This window comes from Megalobrama amblycephala, linkage group LG20 (assembly GCF_018812025.1).
Source record: "Megalobrama amblycephala isolate DHTTF-2021 linkage group LG20, ASM1881202v1, whole genome shotgun sequence".
NCBI lineage: Eukaryota > Metazoa > Chordata > Actinopteri > Cypriniformes > Xenocyprididae > Megalobrama > Megalobrama amblycephala.
Genome location: NC_063063.1, coordinates 33,223,720 through 33,248,049, shown reverse-complemented (window position 1 = coordinate 33,248,049; position 24,330 = coordinate 33,223,720). Strand labels below are relative to the sequence as shown.

Sequence of the window (24,330 nt, the reverse complement as noted above, 5' to 3'; positions counted from 1 at the left end):
TTCAAAAATAGTTCATAAACTCACCTCATTTATAGCGCTGGCCACTGCCAGCTCTAGATGGCTATCATCAAAGTGGCCGCGTCTTCTCACGTTGAGTGCGCTGCAAAATCTGCGAACACTCATTGCAGAACATTTTTGTACGCCCATTTGGGATAAGTGCGCAGAAATGTTTTCATAAGTCATATTATTATTTATCATACTGATGATCACATCTGCGTGCCCTGCTAAAGATGCCATTTTAATCCATTGCCGCGCCTTTGCCCCCTTTGCCCCGCGTCTTTGCCCCCCCTGCCGTTGACCTTTGCAAATGCTACTCAGAAAAGGTTGAAAATGCAGCTTTTTAAGATTTTCTTTTTTTCATTTTTCACATTTTAGTTTTAACACGTAAGATTGAGGAACAAAATATATAAAAATGTATAAATTCCTTGTTTTTAAAATCCATTTTAATCTTTTTCCATTTTATGACGAAAACGATAAATTAAAAAACGATTTGTTTTTTCGTTTTCCGTTTTCTGATCTGAAAACGGATATGGAATGAACGGAAGATACCCTGATTGAAACAGAATGGCAGTTCAACAATAATTATTATATCGAGCTACCATGCTCGCACATCTGCATTGTGGCACTAACACTCATACAAACAGTAGCTGTGCAAAACGTGAAGATTGCGCACACTGAGAGGAACGCAGAAACTAGTTGTCAGCGCTGTCCTGTGATTTAACACTAAAGTAGCTTAGAAACTCAAAACTATTATAGCATATATTTTTCTACTTTTGAAGTAACTATTAAGTAAGTACTAACTATTAAGTAAGTATTAACTAGTAAGTACCCACAGCTTCACAATTAATAAAAAGACGGTATGACTAATTCACAAATGCAATCTCTGATTATGTACTGGTACTGTGCTAATTTATCTGTATTTACAACGAGCAGAAATCTGTAAGAAATGTTACGAACCACAGATAAAATAACTGCTGAAAGTGAGCTTTTATGTCAGATCACTCTTTCAATAGGATAAAATATCTCACCTTTAATAGTCAAGCAAATTTACAGTACAAACCTTGTCAGTGGACTTTTTTCCCCCTCAGAATGGCATGATATATAGTCACAACTGTGTGTCAAAATTAGAAGTGTGAGATAAAAACAATTCTGAGAAAAGTCTTATAGGGTAGGGCCCCCCACGCACCGGGGTGTGCTGTACGCCCATGCCTGAAGGGTAAGCTAGAAACTGTTTAATCAATGCTACTTTTACAGTTATAAAATGCTAAAATAGTGCAATAAAGATGAATTCAACCCCCCAATATCCACATGAATTATGACACTTGTTGACTGATATTTGTTTATTGACCAGAATAAACCAATAATTATTGTAAAATACATCAAGTGCCATAATTAATGAGGATATAAGTATTAAGTAGTAACTTTTACACCAGATTCTAAAAAAGTACAGCATGGACATATTAGCAATATTTAAACAAAAACATTAATGCTCTTTTACAGCTACAAACCTAATTTTGTAATTTTGTAATATATGTAGGCTATATATATATAAACATTTAATAGATGAATTACAAAACAAAAAAAAGATCTTAATCGATGACGTAGATTACTACACAAATTACATATGGGTTGCTAAATTTTTGATTACTAGTTCATTTTTGCTTATTTATCACATGAAATTTGGATCCTTCAAATGTTTAATCAACTTTAAATAATGGCTAATATGTCCTTACTACATGTTAAGTAATACTTCAAAAGTATTATCGTCATGTAAAGTAAATTGTGTGTGATTATATGTATGAAATTCATTTGCCCCCGGTTTCACAAATAAAGCCGCGGTCACACTAGACTTTGAACGTGCAAATTTTTTTCGGATGCTGTAACGGTCGTGATATGACGTCATGGTCTACAACGTCTTTTTTATAAACATGAATTCAACACATAACTTAAAGCAATACATTCAAAATGTAAAAATATAGAACCTACTCGACTTTACTGCAAAAAATATAATTCTTTTAATTCAGCCAAGAGGTCATGCCGTGACGAATCAATCTTCTACTGGTCGCACGTCTTCACGTGATGTGAATTCGCAGGTCAGAGTTCACCAAACTTGAACTTTGGAACGCAGTGAAATTCTTCGCACGAGCTTGCGTTTCCGGTCTGACGCATTCGCATGCGTTTGAATGGAAGTCAATGGAAGGAAAAGTGCAGTGTGACCGCCCCTTAGGGCTTAAGCCTAGTCGCAGACTAAGATGCATGTTTGAGCTGTTTCAACTGAAAGTAACTTGCACTGACATATCTTAAAATATGTCAGTGCCATTGTTCTGTCTCAAGATGCACACCAGTAATTTTTCCCTTGTTAATGTTTATAAAAGCTACTTAAACACTCTCACTGAACGAAGGCCTAATCCTGTCTGTGAAACCGGGCCTTAGTTTCAGAGTGTAGTAATGTTCAAGTTCGTGGGGAAGGAAGAAGACAAAGGGTCGGCTTTTGACTGCTGACTGAGCTTTATTTCGTAAAATGAAAAATGTCCAAAAAAAGTCTGTGCACCGCACAACAACGAAAATAAACAATCCACAACAGGGCTTCACTCCAGAACGGTATAAACAATCCACAATAGGGCTTCTCTCTAGTGCTGTTGTCGTGCTCAGTGTCTCAGTCAGCAGTCCCTCTCTCTCTCCCACACTCCTGCTTCTCCTGGTGTTTTATCCTGCCTCCGCGCCAATTACTGGAATGAGAAACAGGTGTTTGTAATTTACATTTAACCCCCTCACTTACCACGCGTCTCCCGACACTCTCTCCAGTTACAGACCTCGCTGAACCACGCCCCCCTCGCCACATACCCCCACCGCCCGACTCAGGCCGGGGAGCCATCCGGCCTGCAGCCCCCCCCCCATTTCTGGAGAGGAAATCGGCCACAGCCATCTGAACACCCGGCCTGTGGACCACCTTGAACTTAAAGGGCTGTAAAGCTAGATACCAACGGGTGATCCGCGCATTGGTATCCTTCATGCGGTGGAGCCACTGCAGAGGAGCGTGGTCCGAACAGAGGGTGAATTCCCGTCCCAGGAGATAATAACGGAGGGTGAGGACGGCCCACCTAATGGCAAGACATTCTTTTTCTACGGTGCTGTACTTAGCTTCTCTCTTGGAGAGCTTACGGCTAATGTACAGCACCGGCCGTTCCTCCCCCTCTATCTCCTGGGACAGGACAGCACCCAGCCCCCTGTCCGACGCGTCAGTCTGCAACAAAAAGGGGAGAGAAAAGTCAGGAGAATGAAGCAGTGGCCCGCCACATAGAGCAGCCTTCACTTGGGTAAAGGCCTGCTGGCACAGCTCCGTCCACTGGACCGTATCTGGTGCATCCTTTTTAGTTAGATCAGTCAACGAGCTGGTGAGGTCCGAATAATTAGGTACAAACCTTCTATAATATCCCGCCAGCCCGAGGAACTGTCTAACCTCCTTTTTGGTCTTGGGGCGCGGACAAGTCGCAATTGCTGCGGTCTTATCAATTTGGGGACGCACCTGTCCATGCCCCAAGTGGAAGCCCAGATACCTTACTTCCACGCGCCCAATTGCACACTTCTTCGGGTTGGCCGTGAGCCCAGCCCCCCTCAGCGATCTCAGGACGGCCCTCAAATGCTGCATATGCCGCTGCCAGTCATTACTGAAGATAATAATATCATCCAGATAGGCAGCAGCATATGCACCATGGGGCCGCAAAATTTTATCCATGAGCCGCTGAAAGGTAGCCGGTGCCCGAACAGCCCGAACGGAAGTGTAACAAATTGGTGCAATCCAAACGGCGTCGTGAAAGCTGTCTTTTCTTTGGATAATGGCGACAAGGGGATCTGCCAATATCCCTTTGTTAAGTCCAGTGTCGAATAAAATCGAGCCGTACCGAGCCGGTCAAGCAGTTCGTCCACCCGTGGCATTGGATACGCGTCGAATTTCGACACTGCATTCACCTTGCGATAGTCCACACAGAACCGAACTGAGCCGTCCGTCTTGGGAACCAAAACTATCGGGCTCGCCCAGTTACTGCTGGACTCTTCTATTACTCCCATTTCAAGCATTGCCCCTAATTCTGCCTGAACTACCTTTTTTTTGTGTTCAGGCAACCTATAAGGCCGGCTGCGAACCACCACGCCCGGCTCTGTCTCGATGTGGTGCTGAATGAGGTCAGTACGGCCCGGTAGGGGAGAAAACACGTCAGCAAACTCTGCTTGTAACTTAGATAAATCAGTGAGCTGGGAGGGCGAGAGGTGATCTCCCCCTGGAGCCAGAGCGAGGGATTGTTTTTTGACATTCGCCTCTGGCCCGAGATCATCCTCCCCGCTAATCACCGTCGCCAGCATCACTGATTCCGCCTCATTCCATTTTTTAAGGAGGTTGAGGTGGTAAATTTGACGTGCTCCTCTCCTATCCGACCGTATTACCTCATAATCGAGATCCCCAATTTGCCGTGTAACCTCAAACGGTCCTTGCCACTTTGCCAATAATTTTGAGCTTGAAGTAGGGAGCAATACAAGCACTTTATCTCCCGGTGAAAATTTGCGTAAGTTAGTTCCCCTGTCATACAGTTGGCTCTGTTTGTGTTGGGCTTGTAACAAATTCTCCATGGATAGCCGCCCCAGAGTGTGGAGTTTTGCTCTCAAGTCCATCACAAACTGAATTTCGTTTTTAGCCTGAGACGGTCCGTCCTCCCAAGTCTCTCTTAGGACATCCAGCACCCCGCGGGGCTGGCGTCCAAAGAGAAGCTCGAAGGGGGAAAACCCCGTGGAGGCTTGCGGGACTTCTCGTACTGCAAATAACAGGGGTTCTAGCCACTTATCCCAATTTTTGGCGTCTTCCCTAACGAACTTACGAACCATGGATTTAAGCGTGCGGTTAAAACGTTCGACCAGCCCGTCCGTTTGTGGGTGAAAGACGCTGGTACGAATCGATTTAACGCCCAACAATTCGTAGAGTTCGCGTAACGTGCGTGACATAAACGCCGTGCCCTGGTCAGTGAGGATTTCTTTCGGAATCCCCACTCGGGAGATTAAACTAAACAGTGCGTCCGCAACACTCTTAGCGGAAATGTTGCGGAGAGCCACTGCTTCAGGGTATCGCGTTGCATAATCCACAATGACTAATGCAAAGCGATGCCCCCTTGCTGATCGCTCTAATGGCCCGATGAGGTCCATACCAATTCTTTCGAAGGGGACCTGCATTAATGGGAGGGGCGCAAAGGCGCTTTTGGAGCGGCCGGTGGATTCACCAACTGACATTCACGACAAGACGCACACCACCTGCGCACGTTCTCGTGAATGCCCGGCCAAAAGAATCGGGTCATGAGGCGATTTAGTGTTGCCGTTTGTCCTAAGTGACCAGCCATTGGATTAGAATGAGCCGCGTGGAAAAGCATTTCCCTGCGGCTCTTTGGAACTAATAACTGAGTTGTATCCTCCTTTGTCTGAGTGTCTTGGGTCACTCGATACAACCTATCCTTTATGATCGCAAAATACGGATAATTCAGTGGGCGTCCAGGCTGGAGAGGCTGACCATCGATAGTGCTGACCTTTTCAAAAGCGTGTTTTAACGTCTCATCCTGAGACTGCTCCAGGGGGAAGTCATCGCGATCCGAAAGAATTAGTCTCCCGATTTCGCTCTGTCCCCCTGAGGCAGTACTCATTGGTCCCTGGTCAGTCTCCCCCACCTGCACGCGCACATCCTTACCCGGCGAATTTTTATTCCAAGAGGCATCCGAGCACAAACAACCCAATAATTTATTAAACGCAGGCCAATTCGTCCCCAAAATTATCGGATGCCGGAGGTGCGGGTTAACTGCCACCTCAACATTATGCTTTTGTCCCCTAAATTGGATAATGACTGGCACTATAGGATATTTCACCACATCCCCGTGCACACACCGAACCCTAACCATGCGGCTTGTATCCAATGCCCCGGATGAAATCAGGCTTTGATGCACCGAGGTTTGGTTACATCCTGAGTCCACCAAAGCCTGATAGGTACCCCCCTTGATACTCACAGGAATTTGGTACCCGCCAGCTTGACCAGGGGCGGCCTGCGGAACGTCCGGGACCCGGATCAACGTCCCAACCTCCATAATCGGACACCTGTCCACGAAATGCTCCGGGTCCCCGCAACGCCAACAGGCCGGCCCAGACCTGCCCGCCGCTCTCGTGGCAGGGAGAGGGTTAAATGGTTGGCGCGGAGAGAGGGGAGAAGCAGGAGTGGGGTCCAGCCCGGCAGCAGATGGTCCCGCCCCCCTGGGCGGGACCCGAGGTCCGGAAAAGAATCCCTGTTCAGTCCCGCCCCGCCCCGGGGCGGGACACGAGGAGGGCCGGGCGGACGAGACCTGGGGAGAGGGACAGGCTTAGAGAGAGAGGAGGATGGAAGAGAAGGAGAGAGAGAGGCAGATGGAAGGGGTTCGCCGACCCTGGGCACGCCACCATGTGGTCCTCCGCGAGGTGGATGGCCGAGTCCAGCGACGTGGGGCGGTGGCACTGGACCCACTCGGCTGTTCTTTTGGGCAGCCGAGTTATGAACTGCTCCAGCACCACCAGATCGATGACTTGCTCCACGTCGCCTCCCTCGGCCAGGAGCCATTTGCGGCAGGAGTCCCGGAGCTGTTGGGCCATCACGAAGGGCCGACCGGACTCGCCTAACTCCAGTGAGCGGAACCGTTGGCGATGCTGTTCTGGGGTCCGGCCGACCCGCTGAAGTATGGCCCTCTTCAGGTCGTCGAAGACCAGGAGGTTCTGTACAGGCAGCTGCTGCGCTGCCACCTGCGACTCACCCGAGAGCAGTGGGATGAGTCGCATGGGCCACTGATCCCGGGGCCAACCTGACACCTCCGCGGACTTCTCGAAAAGGTCCAGGAAGGCCTCCGGGTCATCCAGCGGGCCCATTTTGTTGAGGGGAAGATGGGTGGGCGCAGCCAGCTGTCCGGTGGTCTCCGTACGAACCTCCCGGTCGATCCAGCTCCGGAACCTCTCGCGGTCTTCCTGCTGGACCTGAAGGATGGCTTGGAAACGCCGCTCCTGATCCGAGCGGAGGTCCAGCAGGGCTTGATGTTGGTCTTGGTGTAAGACCGCGAGGGATGTGATGATGTCCGCAAACGGCACGGCGGAGGGCGTTTGCATGGCGGCGGCTCCCTTCTTCCTTCCCGGGTTTCGGCACCAGTGTAGTAATGTTCAAGTTCGTGGGGAAGGAAGAAGACAAAGGGTCGGCTTTTGACTGCTGACTGAGCTTTATTTCGTAAAATGAAAAATGTCCAAAAAAAAGTCTGTGCACCGCACAACAACGAAAATAAACAATCCACAACAGGGCTTCACTCCAGAACGGTATAAACAATCCACAATAGGGCTTCTCTCTAGTGCTGTTGTCGTGCTCAGTGTCTCAGTCAGCAGTCCCTCTCTCTCTCCCACACTCCTGCTTCTCCTGGTGTTTTATCCTGCCTCCGCGCCAATTACTGGAATGAGAAACAGGTGTTTGTAATTTACATTTAACCCCCTCACTTACCACGCGTCTCCCGACACTCTCTCCAGTTACAGACCTCGCTGAACCACGCCCCCCTCGCCACACAGAGGAACACAAACAGTCTTACCGGTGTATTGTCAACATCAGTTTCATCTGAATCTGTATATCTCGATGGTGGGACTGAGGCCCGTTTCTTAGGCAGTGGCTTGTCCCTTTGATCAGACTCCAACTGCAAATTGAGAATAAATAAATTTAGTGCATTTAATAATTCTTGTGCATATTATTGTGTAATGGTAGTTATACAACTGCCAAAATTACATACCACAACAACAGCTCAACATTATTTGTTGGACCTGACAAAATATTTAAATATATTAAAATAAAATGTATTAGATAGGTCTACTTACTGCTCACAAACTTTATGGAGGCAGCATACACTGGCCAGCCATGTTTTGGCTTTTTTCCTTTCTGCCACTCCACAGCAGCTGAATAGTCATTCATCGGAAATCCATCTTCATTCATCTTGGTATCATCATACCTACGTATAGCATCAGTTTTAACTTCACTAAACATTCCTGCATCCTCCCCACTGACCCACTGCACCACAGCAAACTTTCTCATCACACCTGGGGAATTAAAAGAAGGTGGCTTTTAGATAAGCATTTAAGCATTTAAGGATGTTTCATTAGATTTCATATTTCATATTTTAGTGTCTTGCGAGTCTGACTGTAGCACCATGGACTTTTACTTTGTAATAACAGTTAATGCTATACATAAAATGTGTAAATAGCATGCAAGTTAGCTTTAGAGCTGGTGTTAGATCAGTGCAATATATAATTAGGGCTGTCGATTTAACTACTTAATCTGATTAATTACTTACGAAAAATAACGCGATTACAATATTTTAATAACGTACCCGCCCCAGACTTAGGCCTACATCGCTTGACAGCCCTATAGATACTACCAAGCGGCAACCTCCCCCTGTTTCTCGTGAAGCCAATACGGAAGTGAATTAAACTGCAATTCATCGACTGGCCGCTAGGGACAGGCTGCAGAAGTGAGCAGAATCTCATTGACCATCATGTTAAATTAGTCAAGTTTACAGCAGAAAAAAACATGTTTACAATCTGGTTCATATTGTGGTTTTGGTCTATACTGCGAATTTTGCCCTTCATGACAACTCTGAGGGGGGTGAATTTTTTTATAGCTCATCTGTTTAAATTATATTAAGCCTTAAAGTTCTGCATAATTAAGGGCGTGGTCACTTGAGTGACAGGTATGCCGCTGCTGTCTGTGAGCCGTCATGTTACCTCAGCAGCTCATTTCAGCCGCTGAATTTGGCATCTCAGTCGTATTTGTGCTTTTTTCTGTATTATTTTATACAATATATGGCTTGCTGCATACTCGAGACAGATGTCAGTTTGTGTACATGTGCTCGCATGCGGAACACACGTTGTTGGATTGTCGTGGCATTGGCTAAAAGTTTTGTTCCTGAGATTTACAACAATGACAATACCAGGAGGATATACAACTCCGACAGCACTGCTTGGATATTATAACTAAAACTGCTGCACTATTTTGAAAAATTATACTTTGGATACGTGCTCATTAGTTTGAGAGAACATTTGAGAGATATACATCTGGTACATATATTTTACCCAAGTGCCACGGATTGGATTCATCTCGCGATCTCTATTTCATTATAAAGGTATGAAATCCCATTTGATTTGTGTTATTTGCACACCCCACACAAATTAATTAGCCTACTGGTATTGGAGCATCTATAACGTTATCGTAAAAAAATCACCGTAGATTGACAGTAATCCTTTAGTAGCCTACTTTCTAATGATATTGCTATCTTTATTAATATTTTAGATAGTATCTAAGATAGATAGCTAGGGCGGGCGTGGTTTCAGCAACAAGTCGCATAGGCTCCAACTTCGTCCCGCCTCTTTGCCCATTTTCAGTTATCCGTGAGTGACGTGTGGTCACGTGCAGCTAAGATGGCCGCGGCCTCATTTACGCGTCAAAACTGCTGTTCAGAATTCTATGGGTGACGTCACGGACACTACGTCCATATTTTTTTACAGTCTATGGATACTACTTGAAAAATAAATCCTAATGTTAGGTATACCAATACAGCATAGAAAAATACAACCCAAAAAAGAACAAAAAAATAGAATAAAATAAAATAATCCAGCTAACGTTACCTATAAATACACAAAGCAATGGCTATGTCAAAATTATTGCAGAGAATTCCTGGATAAGAGCTGCTAGCAAGTTAATTGCAACTGTTGTCTGATAGGCTAAACGGATCAACTAACGTTACTTTGCTTAAAAACTGCTAAATGCAAAAACGCGAATTAACACCACTGCCTCAGAAATCATTACAATAAGTGAAAATTATTCCTACCTTAGTCTCTGGTGACGTTAGAGAAGAAATCCACGTTTATGCAATGTGTAAACTCAGAGCTTTTGAAAAAGCAACGTCCCGTTTTACCGCTCTCTGGGTGACTGTTCAAATGAAATCTGGATTTTCATTGGATCCCGCCAAGCAGTTAAAACATTAACCAATCGGCATAAGTCTTTTTTTTTTTTTCTTCACGGACCCAACCTTTTTAATATTCTTATATGTAGGTGATTGTTCTGAAGAAGTATGCAGAATGTCGAAACGAAAATCTTATTGCTTTCAAAATTGCCACGGAGAAGAAAGAAAGATTCCCCTTCCTACTCGGACCAGGTGGAAAAAAAGGTAAACAAAAGGATTTTTGTAATAATTTTTTTTTATTGGCGGGTGTTCTAAAAGTCAGTGTCTGTAAATATTATGCAGCCTTTATGGCCTAATAATTGTATGTATTTTATGTCATGATAAAATAGTCCCTTGTGGCTGTGTTGTTCCATAGCTGTGCATGTTGTTTATGGTCAGGAATATCTGTTATGAACAGGATAACATTGCTATATATACATAACACCTGTGATAGCTGGTAAAGTTTAAGCCTTCACAACCTATGGAGATGGCTTCTCAGAAAAAGTAATGTTATACCAAGACACCAATATAAATCTAAGGTTGAGAACTGCTGATCTAAACTAATTATAAAGTAGTCTAGAGTTGTGAAGCTGTTTCTCACATAATGTTGCTTCTCAAACTGTATAGGAAAATTGCAAAATATCTACGTGACTTGGAAGGGGAAACTTTCCAGAGTGCCACTAATGATGTAAGTACTACATTATAAAATAAATTAAAAAAAAATTATAAAGGAAAAGTTAGAAGATAATTCAAAAATTGTGGCGAGTATTGTACATTGATGTGATAAAATGCAAGTTTTGTTAAGCACAATTACATTGAAGGATTTCTTATCTTTTGAAAAGAAACTAGTCAACTTTAATGGACTGTTNAACCATAGACAGTAAAAGAAATGGACACAGCGACCCCATTGGAACTCAATTGAGACAAGTGAAGCCCATTTTTAGCGATTTTTAGCACTTCCGTTTCTGACGCGCAGACTCAAACTAAGCTTGATGACGTCAGCAACCTGTCTGACAGATGTAAATCTTCTAGTAGCTGTGCGTGCAAACTGCCATCGTTAATCTTGCAGAGACGGCGAGCTTGAGCGGGGAGTTCTTTGGCGTGAGTGAGCAGGAGTAAGTATTCTGATTAATTATTTTGTATAGTATTTTAAAATGTAACGCCAGTACGCCATATTAAGTTAATGCATACTATTGCCTGCGAGCTTCTCCTCCTGTCTGTACGGTAATTTCTCTACTGTGCGACAGAGAGTCGAGTGGTTATGACGCAATCGTTAGCCTATTTTTACAAAAACTGTTTCTACGGGGCCATAATGTAACATAGAAGGTAATGGAGCCCTTTATACATTGTTGTGTATCTTTAGAAATAAATAATGGACAAATGGAGTCTTTAAACGCCTCAGATGTAAAGTTATTCGCTGTCAAAGTGACGCCAAAATGAATGGGAGTCAATGGGATGCTAACGCAAGTGAAGTTCTGCTACAAGATGGCGGCACGCGGCCGACTTCAACTTCCGGTCCACTTCCTTGGGCACTGTTGCCGACTGGTAAAGTCATCGCGTCACTTCAGCGGCCGTTAGAATCACCGGTTTCTATAGAAACAGTCAGACGCGCGCCCCAAAGAGACGCGCATTTAGGTCTGCGCATGCGCATTAGCTTGATCCAGCCTGAAAACAATACAGGTTTTTTGTCATGATTCGAGCGTTTAGAAACTATATTTATGAGTATTGTTGTTAGATTTCATTGGTGATTTCAATATGAAATTTAATCGTAAGGTTGACGAACAGTTTTGGAGAATCTGATGTTTCCCCATTCAAAGAGATAGGAGCTGCATGATGCCCAGGATGCCCGAGAGGCGTTTCAAAGATGGCCGCCGAGTGAAATGACTTGTCTTAAATTGACTTTGATTTTATTTTTTATAACGAACAAGCTGCAATGTCACATTTCCGCTGCTTTTGTTGTGTGTGCGTGAGGCGCGGGCGCGATCAAAACCGCTGTCTTTGCAGGGGACTTGCCTCATCGTCATGGCAACGGTTCGTAGTCAGGTCAGATTACGTCAGAGTTGGTTGCCGTTTGTTGGATGCTCTACCAAACTAACGCTGATTAAACGTGTTCAGTCCGGTGAAAACCGACTCAGACCAACGCCAACAGGGGTATCACACCGATCCAACAAACTCCAACAGACTAGTGATGTGTCGTTCTTGAACGATTCGTTCATTTTGAACGAATCTTTAATGTGACTCGGGAAGAACGAGTCGTCTCGGGGGGTGATTCGTTCAGTCGCGCATGTGCAATATTCTACAGGTTCTGTACTGCTAGTAGTAGTTCACCTGATGATTCAATTGATTAGTTCATTTCATGAGTCTTTCGGGTTTTGAGTCGTTCCTTAATCACGTGACAGACCCATACGCTACCAATGCATTCTGAGCCGGAAAGAGAATTGATTAGTTCTTTTTATGAGTCTTTCGGGTTTTTGAGTCGTTCCTTAATCACGTGACAGACCCATACACTAAACCAATGCATTCTGAGCCGGAAAGAGAATTGATTAGTTCTTTTTATGAGTCTTTCGGGTTTTTGAGTCCTTCCTTAATCACGTGACAGACCCATACGCTATGCTGTGTGACCCAAGCACATTATATTTATTAGTAAATAACGTTAACTCTCCAGTTTTGTTTGAGTTTGTGTTACAACTGTTAAAGCTGAAGTTATCATAACCTTGATGTTTTAAACTAACATTAATAATTCAAATTCAAAATGTTATTTGCTTTTAATTTATGTCATTATGTCCTTTTTGAGCAATCTTCTTATACATATATTAGACCAATATGTCAAGTCTGCCTAGGAAAAAGCAATTATTATAACAGCAAACTCAAAATTGGAGTAAAAATGAACAAACTAGGCTATAAATACTTTGTATTGTAGGCTTGGATTATTATATTATTATATAGCCTAGTGTTTATTTACAGATAGACAGTCAAAAAGATAAATTAATCAATATTTTATTTATAACAGGGCTTTATTTATTTATAATAACACACCACAGATCCTCAGTAACAAAAACAGTGACAGAAATGTCAGAAATAGCGTATGGGTCTGTCACGTGTTTAAGGAACGACTCAAAACCCGAATGACTCATGAAATGAACTAATCAATTCTCTTTCCGGCTCAGAATGCATTGGCTTAGTGTATGGGTCTGTCACGTGTTTAAGGAACGACTCAAAAACCCGAAAGACTCATGAAGAGAACTAATCAATTCTCTTTCCGGCTCAGAATGCATTGGTTTAGCATGGGACTGCCTGTCACGTCATTAAGGAATGACTTAAACCCGAAGACTTGTCAGACAAGAGGTGAGGTGAGCTTAATCAGCTTGTCATAAACTGAAGACCCAGGTAATGAATTAATAATTTCTGAATCTTATAGCATTGTAGTTTTGTATTGTTTGTAGTGGGATCAGCGTTTGCATAAGTAGTAGATGTGTTGGGGAAGTAACACGTAACATTTTAATTACATTTTGCTAAAATGAACGAAATGACTCGAAAAAAGATTCGTTCATTTTGTTGAACGAGACTCAAAAGTCAGAGTCTGTAAAATGATCCGAACTTCCCATCACTACAACAGACGAGTTTGTTGGCGTTTGTCGGTGCGGTGTGAATTGGCCTTTACACTGAATGTTTGCTGCTTCAATCCAGACGAGTAGGCTATTGTAAATTTAGTATAGGGTGTGAAAATTGTACAGCTGTGGTATTTGTATAGGGTGTGAATTCTGCATAGAAGATGTGTAGATTTTTGGTAGATTTTTTGGCAATTTTGTGAAGGTGTCACACACACTAAAAAAAAATTGAAAAGCTGTATTTAAAAGCTGTATTTTTTTTTATTTTTTTTTTTTTTTTGTCATGTTCTTTTCTCAGATTGAGCTCCCTGACAATCTGACAGAAATGTCTTGTTGTGGCTCAAAAATGGGTTGAAAAGGCTACATGCGGTTCATGTATGTCTTCTTTAGTCTGTTGGCTCTTTAGGTTTTTTACTGGCACAGGTCACTTACACATTTTGCACTTACTGCGGAGTGTTGAGACTGTTTACATATTTGTGCCCATATGTACATTTTATGTACTGGTTTTATTTTTGAATGAATATTTTCTAAAATTGTATGATGTTTTTGTTGAGTTATTATTACACAATACTTTTTCTGACCTTTTTGAATCTTGCCCCTGACAAATAACCCAAATTACAAAAAAAGACTAAAACTAACACTAAAACTAATAAAAACTAAACTAAAACTAAGCATTTTCAAAAAATAAAAACTAAACTAGCAAACCCACTTTAAAAACTAATTAAAACTAAACTGAATTTGAAAACAAAAAGTCAAAACGAAATAAAAATAAAAACTAATGAAAAATGCAAAACTATAATAACCTTGGGTGGTACACACCAAAACAGCTCTTTTTAAAACAGGCCCCAAAAATGACATTTTCAAATGGTTATAATAAATTAACTGTGGGGTATTTTTTGCTGAAACTTCACAAATACATTCTGGGGACACCCAAGACCAATATTACATCTTGTAAAAAGGGGCATAATAGGTGCCCTTTAAGATATAACGTAAACTTGTTGTGTATATTGCCCAATCATATGCTTGTTCAGAAATGGTTACAAACTCTTGATGAATTTAAAAAAAAAAAATGAAAAAAATCCTTCTTGTTTAAGGTAATTTAAATAAACAAATATTAGTTTTTTACGAGCCCAAATATTCGAATACAATATTTTGGAAAAATGCCGTCCCTAGTACCTTGTATTACAGATACTGCACAAGTAGTTCACTGGTGGGTTCATGACAATAGTTATGTAACTTTTGACATTCTTCATCTTCTCTGATCTAATGAACAGATTAAAAATGTCACAAAACTACAATGTATTCATAAATGTTGCATGACTGTTTGGTGTCCATGGCCAAATGATAGATCCATGTAATTGCCATTGTGTAACTAATGATTTTTTTTTTCTTCTCTCTGACTATAGGTGCCGATGATCCTGGTGGGTAATAAGTGTGATCTGGAGGACGAGAGGGTGGTGGGGAAAGAACAGGGGCAAAATCTGGCCCGGCAGTGGAACAACTGTGCCTTTCTAGAGTCCTCCGCCAAATCAAAGATCAACGTCCTTGATGTGAGCATGTTACATATTAGGGATGTCATGAGAACCGATACTTCGGTACCAAGTCGGTATCAACATTTTCTTTCACATTTTTAACATCAACTTGTGTTTGTACAGTACCATTAGTACTGATTGTACTGAACATTTATGCACTATAGCATGTAGGTTGAACCCAAACAGATTATGAGAGAAAATGTAATTTTACGTAATCTCTCTCTCTCTCTCTCTCTCTCTCTCTCTCTCTCTCTCTCTCTCTCTCTCTCTCTCTCTCTCTCTCTAAATGTGTAAATGGCTTCACATCCATAGTATTCACATTGATTTTGCTCTGCAAGTGAGCTGCACGGTACAGTACAAGACTTTAGCGCACATTGATTTATATCATGCCAATTTATAAATTCAAGCGATTTTAAACTATAAAGTCCTCGCAACGCTCTCTGAGAGATGGTCTTTAGTCTTGCCAGTGTCAGATTTTCATGGCTTATTAACCTTGAAATACACACACAGTCATGTCAAAATGCCCGTCTTCGCAAATATTTGCGCAAGCACAGTCTTCTCTGTGAAGGTGAACAGCATATTGTCTCCGTTCGTTATGTCTTGGTGACAGCAGCCTTTAAAACCTGCTACTGTCTACTATTGGTTGTCTGTATTATTAATGATAATCAAACAACAAAAGAAAAGCTTTAATAAGGAATAATCTCTATTTTACTTGTATAGTTATGACCAGGGTGCGATTTGTAGGGGGGGATTTCCCCCCTTTTAGAACATCGCCAAGTAAAATGCTGCGTTTATATAGAATTGTCTCTTTACGACCACAACAAACGGGACACTTTTCAGACGCGCATTCCGACTTCGCCTCAGCGCCAGGCACCAGTCAAATGAGCGCGGAAAAAGTAGGCTACAGGTGACGACGAGGGAGCTTCAGTTGAACAACAGTGAACTGCGGTCAGATGAGATGTTGTCAGGCTATGTTGGTAAAACTCAGAAAAATTAACATGACTGTCCAATCAGCCATTATACTGTGCTCGTGGCGCGCACTCAAGAATTGCACGCGCAAATGCGCCGGCGCGCGCTGCATAATTACTTTTATTTATAGCTTAAATAAAGCACAAAAGAAACTACGAGCAATGACCGTTGTTCTGTTGTAAGTTAAGTCATGAAATTACCAAACATGTGATTAAAGCTGCCTCAAAAGTGCATGTATGCATTTGTTGACATGGTTTTAAAGCTATTGTTATCCAATTTGTTGGCCTTAAAACGTCTGAAAAATGCACACATGTACACCAGGGAAATCTAAATTTTCTCGGGGGACCATACCCCCGTACCCCCCTAGCAAACTTCTTTTTTTTTTTTTTTTTCTTTTCAGTAATTATGAAACCCTGCGTACGGTGGGTACGGTGTAATCTATCTAATGAAATCTGAGGTAAACTTGTATTTCTCCATATGTGCGCACTTTTGGACTAAAGGTTTGTATGTGTATGCACTGTGATCAAAAATAAATGGGACCAAACACGATTGAATGTAAAGGTTTGTGTCTCGTTATTTTATTAATAACTACCGATTGATTTTGCATTTCTATCAGAAATTAAGAATTATTAGTGTCATTAGATAGTGGTGCAAATATTTAAGCTATCTAATACTTCAAATCTCAAGGTTAAATCAGAAGATTTTTTGTAAAAATGTTTCTGTAACAGCTGCCAAAAAATAGTATATAGCTCCACTGTGGTTTTTAACAAATTAAAAAAAAAAAAAAAAAAACTTTTCAAAACATCCCCCTCTCTGTTTTTTTTCACAAATCGCACCCTGGTTATGACTATGGAGAGTTATTTTATATTTGATTTTTCAATTTCTGTGGTATTTTTACTTGAATACTACTGTTAGACCTACCTGAAAAAAGTTTACTTTGTATCTTTATTCTATTGTATTTATTTGTGCTACAGCTTCTGTTTATTCTTTCTTGTTTTATTACTGACTATTGCAACAAATTACCTCATAAAAAGTAGTAAAGTGGTATCGAGTATCGTGTACTTTTGATGTTATTAGTACCAACTACTATATTTTTTTTGGCATTGTTGTGACATCCCTATTACATATACTTGTTTGGCATGTCCCACGTTCAGAACATATTCGAGTAGTTTCATGTTCATATTGAGTGCTTCATGAGAGTATTTTTTGCACATTGCAGATCTTTTATGACTTGGTCAGACAAATTAACAGGAAAACACCGGTGGAAAAGAAGAAAGCAAAAAAGAAATCCAATTGTGTCCTCCTGTAGAGCCAGCAGCAGCTCTGAGCCAGGTCTGTCATGTCACTGTTACATCATTCATGTATGTACTTTGTACTTTTGTACCACTTTGTACTTTTGTCAGTTAAATAAAGGTTAAAGAGAATTAACAAACCAGGGGTGCGTTTCCCGAAAGCATCGTTAGCCAACTATGGTCGTAAGTCCCATTGAACTCTATTGGTAACGACGGAACTTGCGACCATAGTTCGCTTTGGGAAACGCACCCCAGATTCTTAATTTTTATTGCATTTTACAAATTGTCCCGACTTTTCTGGAAATGGAGTTGTACATTTGTTTGGTCAAAGTCTCTCCCACCTACCTTATTTTATATTGCTCAGGCCAAATAATTTGCCCAGTATTCAGAAATTTTAAAACGGTAAGACCTGTTTCATTCCACACTCAAAACAACAGCATATTTATTGTGGTGCCCAATTAGGTGACCGCATTCACCACTGTGCAGTGCCTGTTTTGCTGCTTGTAGCATGCTGAACTTAGCTAAAAATGCATTGTAAGTGTTTATTAACACATCTATTTGCAATATAAGGCTTTATCAAGCAACATTCCAGCGTTGTTGGGTCTGATGATATGAACCAATATATTTGCTTGTTGTTTCTGTAAAAATCTTCAGTAAATTGTTTACCAAACTTTTCCACTAGAGGGCAGCAGTTGCTCAGTCTACAGCAGTTAAAATAACGTTTATTGGCCTTGTGTTGTACTATGTAGTAGTAAATGCATTCAGTAGGATTTGATGTGCATTTATTAATGTTTTTTCTCTCTCTTTGTCTCTGCAGAATGCTGTAATGAAGAACTGTTAGCTTGTTTGGATCATGCCAGCATTCCCATCCTCAATGAGTGATTCAATGGAACAGCTGACTGACTGACTCAAAGCAGCACCGGACATAGCGAGCGAGAACACCAGTCACAACTCTTTATTTCTCCTTTATGTTGGCAGAAAAATCTGAGGAAAAACTCAATTTCCCATAAGCAATTTCAGTAGAACTGTGAACAGCTCAACATTTCCCTGACATTTTTGACTTTTTCCATCACTGATCTTGTGGCTGATGAAGAAATTAAACTTATATTAACATAATAGTGAACATTAACCACCGTAAGACACCTTTTCAGTTGCCACACAATGAATCTTAGGACATAATACCCCGGATTCTTCATCTATCTTTTATTTCCTTTTACGTTGAAAATCTGGTGGCAATATTTGAAATCCTTCGACTTCCTCTAAAAACCCATGGATGTTTTTAAAACTTTTTTTTTTTCCCCATAAACTCTTGAACTCTGTGCTTTTCAGTGGCCTCATCTGTTGAAAATGCAAGACGAGAAATCAGAGTTAACAGTATTCATTTGCGCAATACCCGCATGTTCAAGGACATGGAGGATGACGACGTTCAATATCCAGTTATCAGCATGACCATCTTTAAGTGTAGATGTTGTAAATGATGTCTAGTTCAATTGTTTCCTCTATAAGTTGTACTTCCATTCTTGGTACAATGTGTAAATGTCTATAGATGACAAACATGTATATAAATATTGTTTTGCTGACAACTATGGACACAGTCATCAGAAAGTACTGCCCCATTCCCCAATGTGACATTTTGTATTCAGTCACTTGGTTTTCCTAGCTCATATATCATATTCTAATGCCATTCTATTTCATAAAGACTGTTTCAGAAGTAAACAGGCCTTTTATAGTGTAAAAAGTGGGGGAAGGAACGATCAATTTCTATGCCTATCAAGACTGAAATATATTGTACTAAACCGACTATTTCCTCTTGTGTTTTTCTGTCAAAAGATGTTCTGGCTTTTAAGATTATTAAATTTTAGTACCTTTTCATTATTTCTGCTGTTTTGCATTTTATTGTTTTAGCTGTCATCTTTAACAAGATTATTTTCCCTCTTTTCTGGTATGTTCTTTAAGAGCTCTTTTATCCGTTTGACAAAACGATGCTTGCAAAGCAAAGCTTTTTTTCTTTCTTTTTATCAGTCTGACCAAAAAAAATATAAAATCCTCCAGGGGATTTATCTCACTGTTGGTATTCTGATGTCTAACCTTTTGCTTATTCTGGACACAAACAATGTGACAGCCAACACTTTTACAAGGCAAAAGTAGGGTAGCTTAACCTGAGGCCTAAAATTCCTACTATATGACATCCGTAATCAATGAAAATGTGTGAACATAGCTATTCTACATAAGACTTTAAAGATTTATGGGGATAAGAAGTGGAATTTGGACACACAAATATAAATATGAAATACTTTGAAATTTTTGGTCCATATCTGCATTCAGGGGACAAATATATCTGATATAGCCTACAGTTCAGGGGCCGTATTCACGAAACATCTTAAGGCTAAAAGTAGCTCCTAACTTGCCGATTTAGGAGAAACTCTTAAAAATAATGGGCTTGTCAGTCCTAATTTTAGGAGTCCTAAATTTTTGCTCTAAGAGTATTTCACAAAGCATTTTAGCGCTAAAACTAGCTCCTAAACCTGTGAAACATTTAGTAGTCAAGAGGACTCCTAAGTCACTAAGACCAAATCACAAACAGTCCTAATCCACCCAAAGACACTGTACACTATTGAGGCAATAGCAATAAAGCCTTGGGTGCTGAACCTTTTCTTCATAAATGCAATACATTTTGATTTATAGATTTGAATCTACGATGAGACGCCAAAAAAAAAAAAAAAACTTTAAATAAATATTGTCTGATTATCTGTTGCAATGGTTTTCATGAGTTCACACTTACAAATGATTGAATAGAGTAAAAAATATATATATAATAAGCGTATTTGGTGTGCTGTGCAAGGGGATCGAGCTTGGAATTTAGCCCAAAACCAGAGTTCTCCCCGTATCCCCAGCCAAGAGTGAGGGACAGGGTGGCGGAGGGATGCAGAAAATTGTCAAAGTAACTATAGGCGAGACGACTCTCATCTGTGTATATATTCCTCCTCTCGAGCTGATTAGAAAGGCTGTTTGAATGTGTTTCTCCCAAACTTTGTTTATAAAACTTGAATTTCTCGCATTCCATTCTCTCGAGATGCAGACATCCAAGAGGTGGACAATTAACTGTATATACTAGTTTAATTAGTGACATGTAGCCTACATTTTAAAACCTTTATGGCAACATATGGCAACAATTTATTTTGACTTTTTTATTAAAAAATATTTATTTGAATAAGGCAACATTTGTATTTTATAACCTTTATTTTAATATGGAAACATGACACCTCATTCTACAATATTTCTATGATTAAATCGCTGACTCCTCCCCATCAGCCAATCACTGTGTTTATACTCCATAGCAACGAGGTCAACCCCGCCCTTACTCTTAGCTTAAGACTTCAGTCTATTCCTTAGTAAAAGTTGGTCTCAGCAGCTTTGTGAATAGGTTTTAAGAGAAAACTCTTAGCTAAGAACTTTTACTGCTATTTAGGAGAACTCTTAGTGGTAAGATAAAATGTTTTGTGAATACGGCCCCTGGTCTTCAAATATGATTGGCTGGGCAGTGTTCTTTACAGTTTGCAGACTCGCATATCACTGGGACACTTGTATCAACTTGCTTTTCTGTGTTTGTCTCAGCCAGGCATTATTAGTGGTGGGTTGTTTTTTTTTTTTTGTGTTTGTTTTTTGTTTTTTCTAGTTACATAGTAACTATTTCTAGTTACATAGTTTAAGTCACCTTTATTTATATAGCTCTTTATACAATACAGATTTTCAAAGCAGCTTTACAGTGATAACAGGAAAATGATTCATTGATGCTGTACAGCAGCTCTATTGTTTAGCTGAAGTCAGTTCATTGTTGATTCAGTTCCATTGTAAAGATCATCAATTATTAAATTCATTCATTTAATCTATAAAGCAGTTCTGCAGAAAACAGTGATGTCATCGTCCAGCTCAGTTCAGTTCTCATCCAGTAGTGTCAGTGCAGTGAAATCAATATTGTTGAATATTAAGTGTCCCCAACTAAGCAAGCCAGAGGTGACAGTGGCAAGGAACATAAGTGAAGAACAGAATGGAGTGAACTTTGAGAGAATCCAAGGCTCAATAAAACAAACATGGTGTGGTTAAATTCGCTGCATCACAAGTCGGACTGTGGGTTGAAGATGCTTGAAGATAGGGATACATTACGCCAGCATTTTTAATGTTACAAAAGCTTTCCATTTCAGATAAATGCTGTTCTTTTGACCTTTCTATTCATCAAAGAATCCTGGGGAAATTTTTTTTTACTGTTTTTACTGTATTTTGGATCAAATAAATGCAGCCTTGGTGAGCAAAAGAGACTTTTTTTTAATTTCAAAAAATCTTACTAATCCTAGTCCTTAAAACAGTAGCATATATTCTATTATAATGGAACATTATTTATTACATAAATTCCCCCTTTTTTCATTTTACGGGAGCCGGGAGGGGTGGTGTCCGGTTTTCCTTCTTTTTTGTCTTTTTGTCTCTGCTGACATTCAGGGCTGTTGTGTCTATCCCTTTATTACCAGTGTACCCATATTCTGATGGCTGCTTCTGATGGCTGATAATGCACCATGTCACAAAGCTATACTCAAATGGCCTCCACAATTACCAGATCTCAATCCAATAGAGCACCTTTGGGATGCGGTGGAACGTAAAATTTACCTCATGTATGTACCTCATCAGATATGTCTGTGATCAATGACGCTCTTCCCTGAGCGCTTACACAGATACGCACGGGAGCGTTTTTTTTTTTTTTTTTTGTATTTTTTTACACTATGTTCTATTTATTAAAATCAAGTATAAATTTCATCAAGTTATTTAAACTGTGGGCCATCCTCAAACAGAAGGTGGAGGAGCGCAAGGTCTCTAACATGCACCAGTTCCGTGATGTCGTCATGGACTCCAGTGGCAAGCTGTGAAGCTCTGGTGAACTCCATGCCCAAGAGGGTTAAGGCAGTGCAGGAAAATAATTGTGGCCACACAAAATATTAACACTTTGGGCCCAATTTGGACATTTTCACTTAGGGGTGTACTCACTTTTGTGGCCAGTGGTTTAGACATTAATGGCTGTGTGTTGAGTTATTTTGAGGGGACAGCAAATTTACACTGTTATACAAGCTGTACACTCACTACTTTACATTGTAGCAAAGTGTCATTTCTTCAGTGTTGTCAAAAAGTTTTTTGATGAAAATATATAATAAAATATTTACAAAAATGTGAGGGGTGTACTTACTTATGTGAGATACTGTATATTATTTATAAACTAATATTCAGCTTTTCTTTTTAATAGTCAGTTTATTTTCAGCAGTCATCAAGCTTGTACACACTGGTCACTCACAGACACAAGATGTACCTTTAATTTCACCAAGCAGATTGCTCACTAAAAACCCCCACAGTCATCATGTTTTCAGGCCATTTTGAGTTTAATTTTGAAATGAAATAAAGCTGTGATATCTAAGTGACAGTTGTTTACTTGCTTTTTAATTAGTCTTCCCATTAACGCCATCACTGTCTTCATTCAGGCCGATTCGACAAGAACGCGCACGAAATCAAGAGGTGGGATTTATCGCACAAACCAATCATGTCCAATCGTAACCGATCATATCCAATCATAGCACGATGGAGGCACTGCCTCCTCTCATGTGACTTTACCCCATTCATTCTCAATTACCCCCCACTAAACCCACTGCACGCTTTGGGGGCTCTGCTTTGTTTATATGAGCTGAACGGAGGCACAAGAGACGCGGGCTCCCCACTGTAACTTCACCTGCGGGTGTCGCTGTTTTACAGTGTTTCTTTAGAAAATCTAGTGACTTCTACACTTTTTAATGTCAAATTTTGTAACATTTGCGTTTTTTTATTTTTGTAATATCGATTATTTTCTGGTCCAGTTTTTTTGAGGAGGCACTGCCTCCCTTGCCTCCTTGAAACAATATATATAAGGAATATATATATATATATATATATATATACAGTACAGTCCAAAAGTTTGGAACCACTAAGATTTTTAATGTTTTAAAAGAAGTTTCGTCTGCTCACCAAGGCTACATTTATTTAATTAAAAATACAGTAAAAAACTGTAATATTGTGAAATATTATTACAATTTAAAATAACTGTGTACTATTTAAATATATTTGACAAAGTAATTTATTCCTGTGATGCAAAGCTGAATTTTCAGCATCGTTACTCCAGTCTTCAGTGTCACATGATCCTTCAGAAATCATTCTAATATGCTGATTTGCTGCTCAATAAACATTTATGATTATTTTCAATGTTGAAAACAGTTGTGTACTTTTTTTTCAGGATTCCTTGATGAATAGAAAGTTCAAAAGAACAGCATTTATCTGAAATACAAAGCTTCTGTAGCATTATACACTACCGTTCAAAAGTTTGGGGTCAGTAAGAATTTTTATTTTTATTTTTTTGAAAAGAAATTAAAGAAATGAATACTTTTATTCAGCAAGGATGCATTAAATCAATCAAAAGTGGCAGTAAAGACATTTATAATGTTACAAAAGATTAGATTTCAGATAAACACTGTTCTTTTGAACTTTCTATTCATCAAATAATCCTGAAAAAAAATATTGTACACAAATATTTTGTACAATTGTACACATTAAATGTTTCTTGAGCAGCAGATCAGCATATTAGAAAGATTTCTGAAGGATCATGTGACACTGAAGACTGGAGTAACAATGCTGAAATTCAGCTTTGCCATCACAGGAATAAATTACTTTGTGAAATATATTCAAATAGAAAACAGTTATTTTAAATTGTAATAATATTTCACAATATTACTGTTTTTTACTGTATTTTTAATTAAATAAATGTAGCCTTGGTGAGCAGACGAAACTTCTTTTAAAAACATAAAAAATCTTAGTGGTTCCAAACTTTTGGACTGTACTGTATATATAT

At 40.1% G+C, this 24,330-nt stretch overlaps 2 protein-coding genes across 2 annotated transcripts; one reads left to right on the top strand and one right to left on the bottom strand.

Moving 5' to 3' along the window:
- Positions 1-2,489: 2,489 nt before the first annotated feature.
- LOC125255529 (neurotrophin receptor-interacting factor 1-like) lies at positions 2,490-7,584 on the bottom strand. The gene is made up of 2 exons (XM_048170845.1): positions 6,036-7,584; positions 2,490-2,729 (listed from the first exon to the last, which is right to left on the bottom strand). The coding sequence occupies exon 1, from the start codon at positions 7,150-7,152 to the stop codon at positions 6,313-6,315; it is 840 nt and encodes a 279-aa protein (XP_048026802.1). The 5' UTR covers positions 7,153-7,584; the 3' UTR covers positions 2,490-2,729; positions 6,036-6,312.
- A 7,200-nt stretch (positions 7,585-14,784) lies between these two features.
- rap1ab (RAP1A, member of RAS oncogene family b) lies at positions 14,785-19,292 on the top strand. The gene is made up of 4 exons (XM_048170219.1): positions 14,785-14,796; positions 15,031-15,174; positions 17,345-17,457; positions 18,235-19,292. Exons 1-3 carry the CDS (start codon positions 14,785-14,787, stop codon positions 17,432-17,434), a joined length of 246 nt encoding a protein of 81 aa, XP_048026176.1. The 3' UTR covers positions 17,435-17,457; positions 18,235-19,292.
- The last annotated feature ends 5,038 nt before the right edge of the window (positions 19,293-24,330 follow it).

What these genes read in the sequence shown, in the direction of transcription:
- LOC125255529 (XM_048170845.1), bottom strand. Translation starts at nt 7,152, where the DNA reads ATGCAAACGCCCTCCGCCGTGCCGTTTGCGGACATCATCACATCCCTC.
- rap1ab (XM_048170219.1), top strand. An exon ending in CAAAGATCAACGTCCTTGAT is followed by an intron (nt 15,175 to 17,344) that starts GTGAGCATGTTA and finishes TGCACATTGCAG; the next exon opens with ATCTTTTATGACTTGGTCAG.